We start from the raw sequence: 16,241 nt of genomic DNA on the forward strand, positions 1-16,241 counted from the left end.
ATCTTTACTTTTCTCATATAAAGATTGATAGTAGTTTGATAGCATATACTTTATGAGTATGGCAGATAATGAGAATCTTTTAAATGAATGAGTTTGAGGATAATGCCACTGTTTTCCTTCTGTACTCCATATAACTAGATAATATGCCAATACTGTATTTATAAAATAAGAAATCCCCCTTGATTTTCCATGAAAATTCCTCAGCTTCCTCCATGATGGATATTGTTTTCCTGCTGTCAAGCTGGGGAAAAAGATAAATTAGGAAAGAACTCATTCCTAATTAAAATAATTTTTGAGAATATTAGAAAGTGGCTGAGATTAGGCATTTCAAGCTTTTTTTTTTAATAAATCAGAAGCATTTAGTTTAACTTAAAACCTGATTCTGCGGATTCTGCGTATATATACTCACATGAGTAGCCCTACTGAAGTCTCATAGTCTCATAGTTGGTAGGGTCAGAAGGGACCTGAGCAGATCATCAAGTCTGCCCCCCTGCCATGGCAGGAAAGAGTACTGGGGTCAAATGACCCCAGCAAGGTGTCTATCTAGCCTCCTTTTGAAGACCCTCAGGGTAGGAGCATGCACCACTTCCCTTGGAAGTTGGTTCCAGATCCTAGCTGCCCTGACTGTGAAGTAGCGCCTCCTGATGTCTAGCCTGAATCTACTCTCTGTCAATTTATGGCAATTATTCCTTGTTACTCCCAGTCGTACTCAGGGGAACAGGGACTCTCCCATAGCCTGCTGGTCTCCCTTGGCCAGTTTATAGATGGCCACCAGATCCCCTCTCAGCCTTCTCTTGTGGAGCCTGAACACGTTCAGGTTCCATAGCCTCTCCCCATAGGGCCTGCCCTGCTGCCCCCTGATCATGCGAGTGATCCTCCTCTGGACCCTCTCAATGTTGTCCACATCCCTCCTGAAGTGCGGCGCCCAGAACTGGACGCAGTACTCCAACTGCGGTCTGACCAATGTCGCGTAGAGGGGGAGGATCACCTCCTTGGACCTGCTCGTGATGCATCTGTGGATGCATGACAAGGTACGGTTGGCCTTCCTGACTGCGTCCCCACATTGGCGGCCCACGTTCATCTTGGAGTCTATAATGATTCCAAGATCCTTTTCTGCCTCTGTGCTGATGAGAAGGGAATTCCCCAGCCTATAGGTATGCTGCTGGTTCTTTCTTCCTAGGTGCAGTACCCTGCACTTGTTAGTATTGAATCCCATCTTATTCTCATCTGCCCACCCCTGTAACCTGTTCAGATTCAATTGCAGCCTATCCCTCCCTTCTAGCAGCCCCACTTCTCCCCACATCCTAGTGTCATCTGCAAATTTGAACAAGGGGCTTTTTACCCCTTCATCCAAGTCGCTGATGAAGATGTTGAACAGTGTGGGCCCGAGGACTGAGTTATTCAGTAGATTCTTAAGTCAGTAGAGTTATTCACCTGAATAAAATTAGCACTGTCTGTAAGTGCTGGCAGGATCAGGGCTATTTGTGTTACTTCATTCTATCTGCAAATGATTCCAAGGAGTTGCATATGAAGTTAAGTAAGCTCCTCCTCCTTTCAAACCAGTACTACCAGACAAGACTGTTCCTCAAGCAAGTAGGAGGAGTTTAAGCAGTCTAATGCTGTGGTCAGCATTGAGAATCTACCTATCCTTAGAGCACTGTGCTAAAGGATAGGTAGATCCTTTAAAATCCAGCACTAAGGATGGGTAGAATCTAAACATGAAATCAATGCTAAATGGAAATTATTTGGAGAGAGTAAAGAGTAATGCGGTTTTAGAGCACTGAAGAAAAAAAATCACAAACCTACCATTACTTAGTCAGGGAGGTACAGCTTGTGTATGTTCATATATAATGACTGGACAAAGTGAAATTTACCAAAAACTTGCATTCAGAATCCTGAATTTTCCTCACAGAACAGTTTTTCCTAACCTAGTTTTTTCTTCTTACTGCTCTTTAGTAAGAACCTCGTCTATGGAATAAAGCATTAGTATTTTATTTTTCTAACTGTATGCTAATTGAATAAAAGACCGTTGCTATCATTGTTACCAGATTTTGGAAATCTATAGTTTGAGAATCAAGTGTTTTCCGTTGAGTATCAGGTAACAGTGATACTAATAAGAACAGCTAATATAGGTTGCAAATAGTGCAAGCCATAATCATTTCTTTCTACAAAAATCCCCAGTGGAATTTTACCCTTTTTCCCTTCTTGTAGATTCCAATTATTCCAATTTTATTACCAAGTTTATAGAAGAGTCATGTGATTAGTATATGATACAATATGCAATTAAAACCTTTTTTGTTTCTTTGTTTTGATAAAAATCAGATAAGAAAGGAACCAGAGAAAACTCCTATACCCAAGGTGGTTATTGCCACTGAGAAAGCCAAAGAAGAAGAAAAAGTATCAAGAGCCAGAGAAGAAATTTCAGCCCGAGAGCAAGTTCTTGTCACTCGTGAAAAGGTGAATACAGCCATTAAAGATAGATAAATTATTGTTATCCCTACTATTTATTTCATCATCAAATACTCCTTATGCATTTTCACTTTCCTTTTATTAGAGCAGAAGAAATAACTTCTTCAGAAGTAGAAATATTTTATAAAGAAACTGTTCCAAACAGAGGCCCAGTACTTCCATTGTAAGCAAAATTCCAGTTGACTTCAATAGGAAGTCTGACTACTTTGGACCTGTGAGACCTGGTCCTCTGTATTTCTTTCAGTGTTATGGCTTTTATTACTAGCATGTGCATCATTTTCATTTGAGGTTTACTATGACTTGTGTCATTTGTAGTAAAGTAGACTTTTGGAAAAAAATATAATGGTTTAATTAAAGTACCACTCAGAGTTAACTAATACTCATTAGTATGTGAAGTTTGAGCCAGTGAGGTTGACCAGAAATTTTGTATTAAGAACAGATCGTTTATACCAGACCTGATTCTAGAACTATTACTAGCATTTTTGTAAGTAGTCCCATCAGCTTGCAGAAGTGAGTTCGGTCACAGAAATACTTGTTTTTATTCAACTGCTAACCAGAGTTTCAATCAGAATACAGTAGAACTAATAGAAAACCAGAATCTCCTCTAATTCATGCACTGTATATTCCATATAATGCAACTCTGTTGAATGTAATTTGTTCATGCAAGACCAGATAAAATCTGACCATAATGGTTATTCCACTGTATAAGTGATATTTTATCATTTTCCTCTCTCTTTTGCCTGCATACATTTCAGCATCTGAAAGTCCCATAATTTTGAAAGTATATATAATTGATTTTTTTTTTACTATAAAAACAGATAAGAAAGGAAACTGTGAAACCTTCTGTACCAAAGGTAGTAATTACTACTGATAAACCAAAAGAACCAGTTATACTGAAAACTAGAGGAGTTGCTACCAAACAAGAACAAGTGCGTGTAACTCATGAAAAGGTGAATAGTGTATTTACCAATATGATATTTGCTCTCCTATCACATCCTCCTCATAAACTACATATTCCCCTCAGCAAACACTAAATACTTATATGTTTTCCATTTTTTTCCTAAAAAATATTCAAGCTATACCTTTTAATAACTCCTATTAACTAGAACATGTTCTACCTGCTTCATCCTTCATTCCTAATAGTTTGCATTAATAAAACAACCATAATTCTTTTCTGACTGACCATTATTATTTTCCTAATTTTAACTTCTTCTATAAATAATGAATTTGATTTTAATAGGTTTCAGGATGTAACAATATTCATCAATAGCCACCTAATACAATCATTATGCATCAGCTGTGCGGTTAGGATCTAAAACATCAGTCTTCTGCTCCCATTCTCATTCCAGCATACTTTACCTTTGTTCACCTATTTTTTGTTTGAGACCATATATAATTGAAACTTTTTTCTGCTGTAATAATCAGATAAGACAGGAAGCTGAGAAAACTACTATAGTTCCAACAATAATTGCCACTGATAAACCCAAAGAACCAGTCACAATATCAAGAACTAGAGAAGAAATTGCCACCAAGAGAGAACATATACATCTAGCTCGTGATCAGGTGATTAGAGTTGTTGCAGATGTGAAATGTTCAGTAACAACTTATTTTATCTCCAACCCATCATTTAGCAGCCACTTATCTACTCTAGAATCCTCTCAGATTCCTTCCTCATAATATGCCTACTTAATTAGGATGACTGTCAAGTAATGGTTGATGTAATGGATTTTAGTCTCTCTAGAACCTTAATAGCCCATCTATTTAGGAAAAATACCTTTCAATGGCACAAACATGGTTGTTGTAAAATGATGTTGTAGTCATGATGGTCCAGGAAATATGCTAGATGCAAGAATTTTTGTGGGTGATATCTTTGATTGGACAACTTGCAATCTATTTCAATCACTCAATTCATCTAACAAAAGATTTCATCCACAAAAACTCTTGCTTCACACATGTATGGCTGTTATTGAAAGCCTGAACTCAGCAAATGACTTTATATTGGTACTTGTACAAATTTCCCACTCCCAAATCTTTTTGTTAGTATATGAAACTTCTCTGCAATGTTATGGCTATTAGACCAGATAAGCTTTCTTCATTAGAGTATTTCTTTTTTCAATTTCTATAAGACATACTTTGCAAATAATTCATTTCTTCCTGATATATTCCTATCAGACTGCGATAATAAGGGGGGGACATCTACATTTGCTATTAATGCTATAAAGGCTTACTATACAGTAAAATACTGCACAGTAAGCCTTCCCTAGGAACACATCTACATGTGTTCCCTGTTGGGAGCAGATTTGCAGGGCTGCTCCTACCCTACTCTGGCCCCCTGTTGCAGCCAGGGAGAGCCCCAGGGTCCCCCAGGGTGCTAGCTTGGGGCTGGCAAGGAGCATGGGGCCATTCCCCAGGTTCACCGGGCCAGGAGAGATCTGCCAGCTGCAGCAGCAGCTTTCTTTTTGTCCCATATACATCAGGAGTGGTCTTGATGTGCATAGAGCTGGGAGACAGCTGGCACTGCAGAACTCTCCTGGCCTCATGCCCATGGGGGCAAGCCCTGTGCCCATCAGGGGTTCTCTGTGCAGGCCAGGGGTGGCTGAGAGCTGTCCCATTTCTGGGGCAGCTCTCAGCCAGCCTGGGGCTGCACAGGGATTTCCCCAAGCAGCCCAGAGCTGGCCAGGAACTATCCCCCTTCTGGGGTAGCTCCTAACCAGCTGTGGGCTGTGCAGGGACAGTCCTTGGCCAGCCCTGGGCTGTGCAGGGAAGCAGGGAGCTCTGAAGTCCCAGCGCTACTTAGTTCCTGGATCCTGTGTGAAGCCAGGAGCTGAGCAGTGCTGGGACAGGGTGACATAGAGAGCTACCCCACCCAGGCGCTGCTTGGCTCCCAGCTTCTGGGAGCTGAGAGCTGAGTAGCACCAGGACTGGGGGAGTTCTCCATCCTTTGTGACCCCTTAGTGTTGGGGCTGACCAGGAGCAAATTTGCTCCTGTTCAGTTTCTACACATATGCTACTGCACAGTTAGTTTACTACCTGTATTTACAGATACTAGCTAACTACACAGTAGAATAATTTACTGCACAGTAAATGGTGTGCATATGTAGATGCTGACAGTTTACTGTGCAGTAAAGCATCTTATGTAGACATACCCAAGATTATGGTTTGTTAGCACTCTTCTCTTTCCTGACTTTGATGAGATAGCAGCATGACTGTGAGCTACAGGATGTACCTATTTTTTCTTAGTGTAATTAATTACTATCACTGGTATTTTAAAAAAAAGATGATTAATTAATTTTGGTTAAAAGATCTATATGATTATATAAAGCACATACTAGTAATCACTAGTGTGTGGAAAATCTATAATCCTTTAGCAGAAGCTGTAAACTTGTGGCCAAATTCAAGATAATCAACTGCTTGGAAGTTAGTACCAGTACTGAATAAAATAGGCCATAGAGCCCAAAGCCTTCTTGTCAATCATAAAACAAGATTTTACAGACAATTTCTCTTTCACATATTTTAGAGCTAGTGCTTCAAGGTGTGAAATATTTTAAGTAATTGATCATTTACAACAATTCCATTTTCAAATCTTGTTTTACTGTTAACCATATCCAGCTAAATTACAATACTTAAGAAACAGCAACAGTTTCTAGTCTAATATCTCCTCTATAACCTGGGCCAGAGGTTAGAATATTGAAGATGCTGAAAAAACGATGATATGCAATCAATTATAGATCAGGTAGCTAAAAACTAATCATCTCCTGACACAAAACCATGTTTACCTTTTACCCAAACTGTCATTTTTCCTTCCCTACTAAGACTTAAAATAGATTAGCCTTTTTGTTGCACTGACATTAGAGTTATATACTTCTTTATGCACAAATGGGTCATTATATAGTATGTGTACATCCAACACATACACACTGGGTTCATCTACATGTGCTGCAATGGTGTCATAGTTACTGTGCCGCGCACACCATGCACGGTTATTTTTAGTCACTACATCACCGTAGCAATGTGTTATAATGAGGGAGTGCATTGCTACAGCAGCATAGCTGCAGAGTCACAGATTTTGCCTACAGACGTTACGTTGCCATAGCACATTGCTATGGTGACACAGTGTCATGTGTAGATGTGCCCACTGTTTCTCTTATTTAGGTCTAGCATAGATTATGTGCAGTTGATGGAAACTATGACTATAGATTTTGTTACTAGATCTGTATCCACCTCATACATACTGTAAATGTGGCCTTGTGCATGTCCATATAAGCATGTTTACAGTGTGTATATATATATTCAGTATAAAATTCAATATTTACATCTACTTACTACAAAATAGTCATGTGAATAGATAGTTAATATTTTATCTGTTATACACTGTATGAATATTTCCTCTGTCTCTCAGTATTGTGTATATACTATGCACTGTACATATACATGTGTGTTTGCCAGATAAACATATCTCTGTCATCAGCATGGGCACATGCCTGAATTCTGCAAATCTTCTTCTTCAGGTTGGAGTTGGCAAAAAGGCTGAAGCTGTTGCTACCGTTGTGGCTGCAGTTGATCTGGCCCGTGTCAGAGAGCCTTGGGAATTAGAGCATGCTGAAGAAGCTTATGCTGAACGGACAGCAGCGGAATATGGCTATAAAGAACGTGCTGTAACAGAACGTGTTGTAGAGGTGCCAGCAGAACGTCATGTTGTTACTAAAGAAGTCAAAACGGAGGCAGTACACATTCCTACTGAAAAGCACATTTCAGCTGCTGAAAAAATGGGAGTGCAAGTAACAACACAGGTTAGATTCAGTTTACATTGCAATCTTTTTTCATGGCTTTTATTTTAAATGAAGCCACTTAGTTTTCAGTTTGTCATCATCACATACTCAACAAATGTTTTATTGATTAATATAGATTAAAAGAACAGCAGAAACTGCAGCTGAAAAAACACTCCGTGTGCAACAGCCACGTCCCCGTACAGCAAGTCCTCATTTTACAGTGTCTAAAATTTCCGTTCCTAAACCAGACCATACATATGAGGTAAGAAGTGGAGAAATGGTATGGCAGGCAAACAGCAAGGTTCCTTAAATTATGTCACTCTTGAGTCTTTCCCTGTTTGCTCCTTTTCCCTTCCACTGCCATATACTAAGCTACTCTTGCAGGGAGGAGGCATTGAATTTGCAATCACCTGAATTACATTATAGATATAAATAAAATATAATAGTAAAAAATGTATATTCACACAATTAAATATATTCACTTTATTGGTGAAATCCTGCTGGAATGCAAATCTTTTTTTTAATTCAGTCTCTCATTTTGAATGCCTTGCATTCAAAAGTTTATCTAACTTTATCCCAACCATGCAGTTGGTCCAATAAAATATACCATCCCCCAAAAATCCCTGCCCCTTACATATAATTACAATGCAACTTGAATACTGTACAATACCATACTACCTATTTGCATACAATTTCTCTGTCTAATGGACAGAAACATTCCTATATATGTTCACAATTTTCATTAACCAAATAATACATCAAGTGCAATAGTTATTTTTTGTTTGTAGTTTTACTGCATACTATAAGAATTTAAGAATTAACATGTTTTAGCTCCATAATCTAAGCTATATTGTAAGGCCCCATTAAAGCCATGTGGTTTTTTAAAATTATATTCATGCTACATTCTTGAAGAATTACATTCTTGCTATCATTTGACTCTTTTTTTAATCCAGATAGCCTTTACAAGTTTCAAACGATGCTTTGATGTAATGCATTTTTAGAGTTAAATCTGTCAAAGTCCTTTAGCTGGATCTTAGCGATGCAGTACTCTTTGCTCAAGTATATTTAAAGACCTTATAATAGTTACCCTCCAAAAAATCCTCCTAAGTATTTTTTATCCAAACTTGATATTCTTAAAATAACATTTTGAAAGCGCTTCACATATTTTAATCATTGCCTGTTATATAATTAGTTCCAAGGTATATTCAACTGAAATATTTATCACAGTGATTAAGTAAAATTCTAAGTTCCCATAAAGAACACACAGCATGTTCCAATTAGGAGTTTCATTGCTGTTTCATGACAATTCTATTGCTATAAAATAGAATATTTTCAAACAGTTTAAAAGGCTAGGTCTGCATACAGATACATATATATATATAGAGAGAGAGAGAGAGAGAGAAAGATAATATATATATTCAAAAAATACATTACTTTGTGGTATTGTTAAAGTGTGCTTCTTCTAAAGTCTACAAGGAAGAAAATAAAGAAGTAATAGGTTAATATGTGATTTGTCAAATGGGTTGGCTTAAGAAATATTTACTTCATCTTTTGGAAAATAAAAGAATGACAAAACCATTACTCTCTTTCTCTTGGGTTGGTTAGGTTTCAATAGCAGGGTCTGCTATGGCTACTCTGGAAAAAGAGCTATCAGCAACTTCCGTTCAGAAGATCACCAAACCAGTAAAACCTCCTCACGTAAAACTACCTGAAGCTAAAATGGTGGCAGAGAAGGCAGTTTCTCCATTTCCCTTTGGAGAAGGAGCTGAAATTTATAAGAGTCGCTATGATATAGAGACGAAAAGAGAGACAGGTGTGAGGATGATACGGGAAGAACATATTGAATTAATGAGAGAAGCTGAAGCCAAGGTTTGTCATTAAATTAATTCCTATCATCTTAACTGTCTTGAATTTGAAAAACTATAAAATAGCCTATTAATTTTTCTTCATCACATCTCAACCCTTTTACCATGTCCCTACTGACCTTTGGCTATCTTCTGTTGTGTACAAGTATTGATAACATTATTAACATCACTTTCCCAGAGCAAAGAAAGCAGAGAAGTACAGCAAAAAAATATTTTCCAAGAAATCTTATATGCTAATATTTTGTCTTTGGATTTGTGGGATAGTTAATAAACTCTGCTTTAAATGTCCTAGGTGACGGAAGGTGCTAGAATTCCTGAGCTGAAAGAAGTCCCTGCTACTCCCCCCACCTTAGTCTCAGTAAGTAATTCAGATATAGCTATGTGTAATACTTGTATCCATTTTCTAATTCATTCCTTATAAGATCTGCTCCATTTTACCCTCTCTGTCCTGTACTTCATGGAGTTTGCATTAGACTGCACCTCTCACCATAGTGAGTCATAGTGTCATAGTAGCTAGGGTCAGGAGGGACCTGAACAGATCATCTAGCCTGACCCGCTGCCACAGGCAGGAATGAATGCTGGGTTCACAAGACCCCAGACAGGTGATCATCCAACCTCCTCTTGAATATGCCCAAGGTAGGGGCGAGGACCACCTCCCTGGGAAGTTGGTTCCAGAGTCTACTGTGGGTTGGAAATCTCTGCAACTGCATAATGATCTTTGCCATATCAGAATAAGTAAAATCTCATTACAACACACAAAAAGGACCAAGTCCCATTTTATCTGTGAAGAAAGTTACATTCACAGCCCAACTCCCAGCTTTTTAGATGCTATACTTTGGCAGCGCCTCTTTCTCCTATTGTCCTCAAAATATTGATATACAAACTCTTGCTTTGGTATATCTGTTGAATTTTCAGTCCAAGGCTGTTTTAGCCATTGAGGTTAGTTATGTACTAGTGAATATCCAGTCTAATTTCAGAAATGTATTTTTGTGGTACAGGGCCTGAAAAATATGACCGTGATTGAAGGAGAGTCTGTCACTCTGGAGTGCCGCCTTGCTGGCCATCCAGAGCCGACTGTGACCTGGTACAGAGAAGACTACCATATCGAAAGCTCCATGGACTTCCAGATTACCTTTAAAGCAGGAGTTGCTCGCCTTGTGATTCGTGAAGCCTTTGCAGAAGACAGTGGAAGATTTACTTGCACTGCCATCAATGAAGCTGGAAGTGTCAGCACTTCATGCCACTTACATGTGCAAGGCAAGTATATTTGTCACAATGAGGATACTAATGTTTGCTTAATCTTCAAAACAGCGTTCTTAAATGCATCTTCATGATATACATACAGTACAGCTTCTCTGTACCTGAGAGCTTCAAAACAAAGCATGTATCTTGATTTACCCACAAAAGGCACAAGGACTGTTAAAACTTCAGGCCAATTACATCTAGGCTCTTCGCCTTTTCAAAAATGGTGGTGACTGAGACAAATTGTAGGCTTATCTGTTAGTGAGTTTGCAAATGGTGTATACCACTCCTATTCTCACCTAGGATCTCCTGCCCTGTCTGTCATCCCCACCATACAGATGATGTCTGTTCAGAGGTAGGGTGTTTATGTTCCCCATCTTCCAACTATTTTGGGGACCCCCTGCTCTCAAAGAGTAGTGAGAAATAATTAAGCCTCCACTATCAGAATCACTACCCTTTGTCAAATGGCCTGAAATGTATTCCAAACAGGATTAAATAGTCAGAACACCTATTGACAAACACCAAAGTATACATACAAGCATTACATTTAGATCACCCTAATGAAGGTTAAGGCAACCTAAATGCCCCAGCATATAAGCATCCATAGGGCTTAGTTTGCCCTAAAAATGGTCTGATCTAGCAAGGGTTAACTGGGCTTAGTGAATGCCTGTACATGTTCATAGCATAGCCCCAGGGCTGAAAAAGCCCAGCTACTTTTCACAGCCCTGGAGCTGTGCGGTTTTACCCCCCATTTCCCTGACCCAAACTAGACTATTTTTCCCCTCCCCTTCCTGCAGCTATCCCCACTGGACCAGACAGCCTCTTGTCACGTACCAGCCAGCCTCCCCCATTATCCTGCCAGCCCCTCCCCTCCCCTAACTTACTTACCTTCCGCTGCTGCACTTCTTTCCAGCAAGCAGCAAATGCTTGTACACAAGGGATCCTCACTCAGATGTAAGCAGTTTACACGCAGCTTCCTAAACCTGAGACAGGTCCCGCAAGTGCTTGTTCATGCTCAAAGAGAGAGAGGTGTTCACAGTATAACTGTAATATAACTGCAGTAAATACAAGGCAATACAAACCCATCATACCAAAGGAACCTTATAACATACTCCAAATCCCAAATCATGTTATGGCTATACCCCATATATGGGACATCAGATTGCCAATTGCCACACTAAGAAACAGCCAAGAAAAAAGTAGTAGTATACCAGACCAGAGGCAAAGTGAATGGCTAAGAGATGTTGGTTCTCTTTCATTTAACAGACTGTCAGTTAGACATGCCTGGGAATGTATTACAGGATGGTAAAGATGGTCCTATGCAGGCTCCTAATTTGCAGCCTCAGTGTGATGAATATCTGTCACTTAAAACTAAGCAGCCAGTGAAACTACTTTTTCTCCTATTCTGCCAGCTTCCTTCTCTGACCATTTTCCCAATTCTTATCATCAATAGTGTCATGTTTTCCTTGCAGTTTCCGAAGAGCTTGAGAGCCGAGAAGCCATTTCTGAGAAAGTCATAAGAGAAGAGAAACGGTAAAGTTTTCTCAGCTGACCTCTCATTACTTCCTTCCACTCTATTTATGATTGCCTTGTGTATCAGCTCACTGATCTTCACTGGAATCTTCTTCCAGGTATGTGGAGACAAAAGATGTGGTAATGGAAGATACCACTGTCACAGCAGAAGAAGTGTCTGGCGAAGCTGTGCCTCCTTTCTTTATAACAAAACCCATAGTACAGAGGTTAATTGAAGGTGGGAGAATCATTTTTGAGTGCCAAGTTGGGGGCAACCCAAAGCCACATGTTTACTGGAAAAAAGGTGGAGTTCCTCTCACAACTGGCTACAGGTATTATTTATATGAATGTACTATTTATGAACTATATAAACATTGTTCTTACTACAGTTTGTAAGAGACACTTTCACAGATTTGATGCGCACTAGATTCACTTATCCATACTGGGCTACATTAATTTCAAAAGTAATACCATCAACTTCAATGGAATTTCATAAAGAATTAATGTAGCATCCTGTTTCTGAACAAATCATGCATTTAACATCCATCAAGTTGTCTTGGTACTCATACAGTGCAATGTTCATCATAAGCAAGGATGTCAATATATATCTTTGCTGAAGGTTATAATAGCAGTTAGGTATACAGGGTTAAGTAAAAAATCTACACATACATTTTAAAAGCTCTTTTTTTTGCATTTTTTAAAGGCTACAGAGATAAATCTATAGAATGTGAAGAAATATTCAGTGAAGAAGCAATTTAATACTCTCTTGAAATGTGCCATGATAAATAATAGAAATGTCATTACCCAACATATACATCCCATGTGTACAAAAGCATGATACTGGTTGCATCTACACATGTGCTTTACTGAGGAGTTGACTAATTAGCCCTGTAGTAAAGTGTCACTCTACACATGCACTGGTATTAGGGCACAGAAAATTAATTAATCCCACTGGAAGATAGTACCGTCAAAAAATAAAACAGTTACTAATTCCTCCAAAACGCAAGTGTAGACAGTGACAAGGGATGGCTGCCACACAGCTCTGCACTTCAGCACTCTTGTGCCCCAGCCAGCCCCGATGCCACCTGATACCACCACCTGGAGCCCAGGGCTTACCCACCAAGCCTGCTACCAGCACAGGGCTGCTCCACCCCAGCTCAAACAGCTGCTGTCCCGGGTGCACGTGCAGATGCTGCGCCCAAGAGAATTTGACTGGCGCAGACAGCTCCAGAGTTATCACATCACATTAACTATATGTGTAGATGCCCCTACTAGAAAGGTATTACTGTATCAGATAATGGATAATTTTCAAGACTTTAGCCTTGTCTTTTGCCTCTGCATTCAACTGTTTGAAGGGTAGAATCACAGTGCTAGCAGCATCCTCAGAGGTTATCTAGTCTAACCCCCACAGAGTAGAAGCCCCACAGAGAAGGCATACCTGAGCTCCATTTGTAGTGCATTTACTTCTACACTATTCTGCTGTCACACAAAGTTAATCTTGGCCTGAAAAATCTCCTTTTTTTTTTCTTTTGTAAGAAGTAATTAGTTATAAATCATTCCTAAAATTAATACATTAAGAGCTTGATAATCAGAATCATGGAGGGCTCATGTTTTTGTATTCTAAAGATACAAAGTGAGTTACAAAAGAGAAATCGGGGAATGCAAACTTGAAATTTCCATGACCTTTGCCGATGATGCCGGAGAATACACTATTGTTATTCGCAATAAATACGGAGAAGCTTCTGCATCGGTCTCCTTACTAGAAGAAGGTATGTGAAGGGAAAATGGGTGGCACGGAGTCAAGACAGTCACAGTGACTGGAACAAAGAAGAGTGGAATTTCTTAAATTTGTTTTTAAAAAGGGCTAATTTGTGACAACCCAGTTTGATCAATACAAGAAACAAGGCTGCCTTAAAAATCAGTGAGCTATTCATGTAGCTCTTTTTTTTCTGAACAGTTAATCATTTTCAAAATGTAGTTCTTCTCTTAAGTCACTCTTCTAAGAGAGGCCAAGATCCTCAGTGCTGTTTGGGAGCAGCTCTCAAACTACATCAATCTATAGAATACTGGAATAGGGTTACCATATGTCCGGGTTTTCCCAGACGTGTCCTCTTTTCTGGCCCCCTGTCCTCATGTCTGGGTGGGTTTTTAAAATGAGAGCAAATGTCCGGGTTTTTGCTCTTCCTCTGCTTTCCCGGGCTGGCTGCTTGGGGAGGGACACAAGGTGATTGGCTGTCAGGGGTCACGTGCTCCCTGCATGGGCCATCCCAGGTAAAGAGAGTGTGTGTGTGTGTGTGTGTGTGTGTACACACATGCACAAAGTGGGAGCTGCTTGGGCAGCATGGCTGGGGGGCAGGGCATCTACTCTACAAAGCTTTACTAATACATGAGAAGCTGAATGAGCATAGACTGATGCAAGAAAAGAAAGCCAATTAATGAGTTGGGTCACAGATGGGAAACTAAATTAGCCCTTCTAATTGTCCATGTAAACATCATCAAGTACCAGAATTGCGAGTGGTTGTTGAAAGTCAAAGGTGCATGAAGGTGCATGAATGAGATCAGCTCTTTCTTTAGAAGTAATCCATATCTGAGAACTCAAGTCCTCAAATACATAAATTATAAAGTCAAGACAGGCCTGAACTTTTATCTGTTGTATTGATTCTGACAGATTACAGGTTGTGCACTTTGTTATTATTCTCAATTTATTTCATGAATCACCTGAAAATCTGTTTGCAATGCAACCATAATTAATCTTTGCAGGTTGCTCTTCAGTTTAATGCCAGTGAAAATAAAAATTATCTGAATTAATGTTGTTGTTCTTAATTTCTAGCTGATTATGAGGCCTATATAAAATTGCAACAAGAAATGATATACCAAACACAAGTAACTGCATATGTACAAGAGCCAAAAGTGGCTGAGGTAGCCCCTGCTATTTCATATGCTGACTTTGAAAAAGAATATGAAAAAGAACAAGCACTAATTAGGAAGAAAATGGCAAAAGATACCACGGTGGTCAGGACTTTTGTCGAAGATCAGGTAGGTTTATTATTTGAGATTCATTTTATATTCTGGCAGGAACAGTTCAAATCGTTTTACTTGGTTTCAAAATTGCAAGAAATAAGTTGTTCTACAAGATCTGTATCTTACTATTAGCAAATTAAATGTACTTCTTTTGCATGTAGGAATTTTACATTTCTTCCTTTGAAGAAAGACTTATCAAAGAAATTGAACTCAGAATTATCAAGACCACCCTAGAAGAACTCCTGGAAGAAGATGGCGAAGAGATGATGATTGAGTTTGCTGAATCTGACGCCATTGAAGCAGGATTTGATTTAAGATTAAAGAATTTCAGAACCTTTGAGGGAATGGGTGTTACTTTCCACTGTAAAATGACTGGATACCCATTGCCCAAGGTAAAACTCAGATGTTTTTATGTATCCCTAATATAAATCATAAGATACTTTTTGTAATGGTATCTATTTTTGGAGCAGTTTTATTAGAATCACACCACATGTAATGATGCGGAAACATATCATGCATGATACTTTTGGGTCCCAAAAACTTCTTCCTTATCCTACATAGATAGAAAGCAACAGATTCAAAGAACAATGTATATTTTCAGGCTTGTTTTCCTACCAAGCCGAGTTTCCAGTATTTAGTTTTGTACAATAGTCCTGGATTAGAAAATAGACTAAATTCACCAGTGCCAGTGAATGAGAGCTGCTTAGCATTGTTCAAGCATCTCTGCCATGGAATAACGAAGCATAGCATTGAACTAAATCTGGTCTATTTTTGTTTCATTTTGTTATACATCAGAATGGTGTATTTTACACTGAATATAAATAATCATTTCCTGTGCCACTGCAAAAATTATAATTTACTTTTACTTATTTCAAGTTAAATATTTTGCAATTACTTGTCAACTATAATCATACAATAGTAGTAAAAGATAGCTAAGCTCCAAGTCACTTGTATGATGAATTGCATTACTTCTGTTTTGCTGAGGGGTCACTCAGAGTTTTGCTGTTTCTTCTGTGTAGATTGCGTGGTATAAAGATGGTAAACGCATTAAACATGGAGAGCGCTACCATATGGAGGTTCTTCATGATGGCAGAGCCAGTCTGCGTCTGCCTGTTGTGTTGCCTGAAGATGAAGGAATTTACACTGTCTTTGCTAGTAACGTTAAAGGAAATGCCATTTGCTCGGCAAAGCTTTATGTTGAGCCTACTGCACCGGCTGCAGCTCCAGGTTACATGCCAGCACCAGAAGTTATGAGACGATACCGGTAGGTACAATGTAATAGATTAATAGATTCATAGATGTTAGGGTCGGAAGGGACCTCAATAGATCATTGAGTCCGACCCCCTGCATAGGCAGGAAAGAG

General features: G+C 39.0%; 1 protein-coding gene across 1 annotated transcript in view; it reads left to right on the forward strand.

Moving 5' to 3' along the window:
- Window positions 1–16,241, forward strand: part of TTN (titin) — a 276,986-nt gene that overhangs the window by 13,368 nt on the left and 247,377 nt on the right. The window contains 14 exon segments of the mRNA XM_025216548.1: window positions 2,323–2,457; window positions 3,288–3,419; window positions 3,895–4,032; window positions 6,978–7,259; window positions 7,375–7,500; window positions 8,844–9,107; window positions 9,396–9,461; window positions 10,102–10,360; window positions 11,818–11,878; window positions 11,977–12,189; window positions 13,484–13,626; window positions 14,688–14,893; window positions 15,040–15,270; window positions 15,898–16,142. Coding sequence (XP_025072333.1) covers window positions 2,323–2,457; window positions 3,288–3,419; window positions 3,895–4,032; window positions 6,978–7,259; window positions 7,375–7,500; window positions 8,844–9,107; window positions 9,396–9,461; window positions 10,102–10,360; window positions 11,818–11,878; window positions 11,977–12,189; window positions 13,484–13,626; window positions 14,688–14,893; window positions 15,040–15,270; window positions 15,898–16,142 — 2,501 coding nt within the window.

This window comes from Alligator sinensis, unplaced genomic scaffold, assembly GCF_000455745.1.
Source record: "Alligator sinensis unplaced genomic scaffold, ASM45574v1 scaffold871_1, whole genome shotgun sequence".
In the NCBI taxonomy this organism is placed as follows: Eukaryota; Metazoa; Chordata; order Crocodylia; family Alligatoridae; genus Alligator; species Alligator sinensis.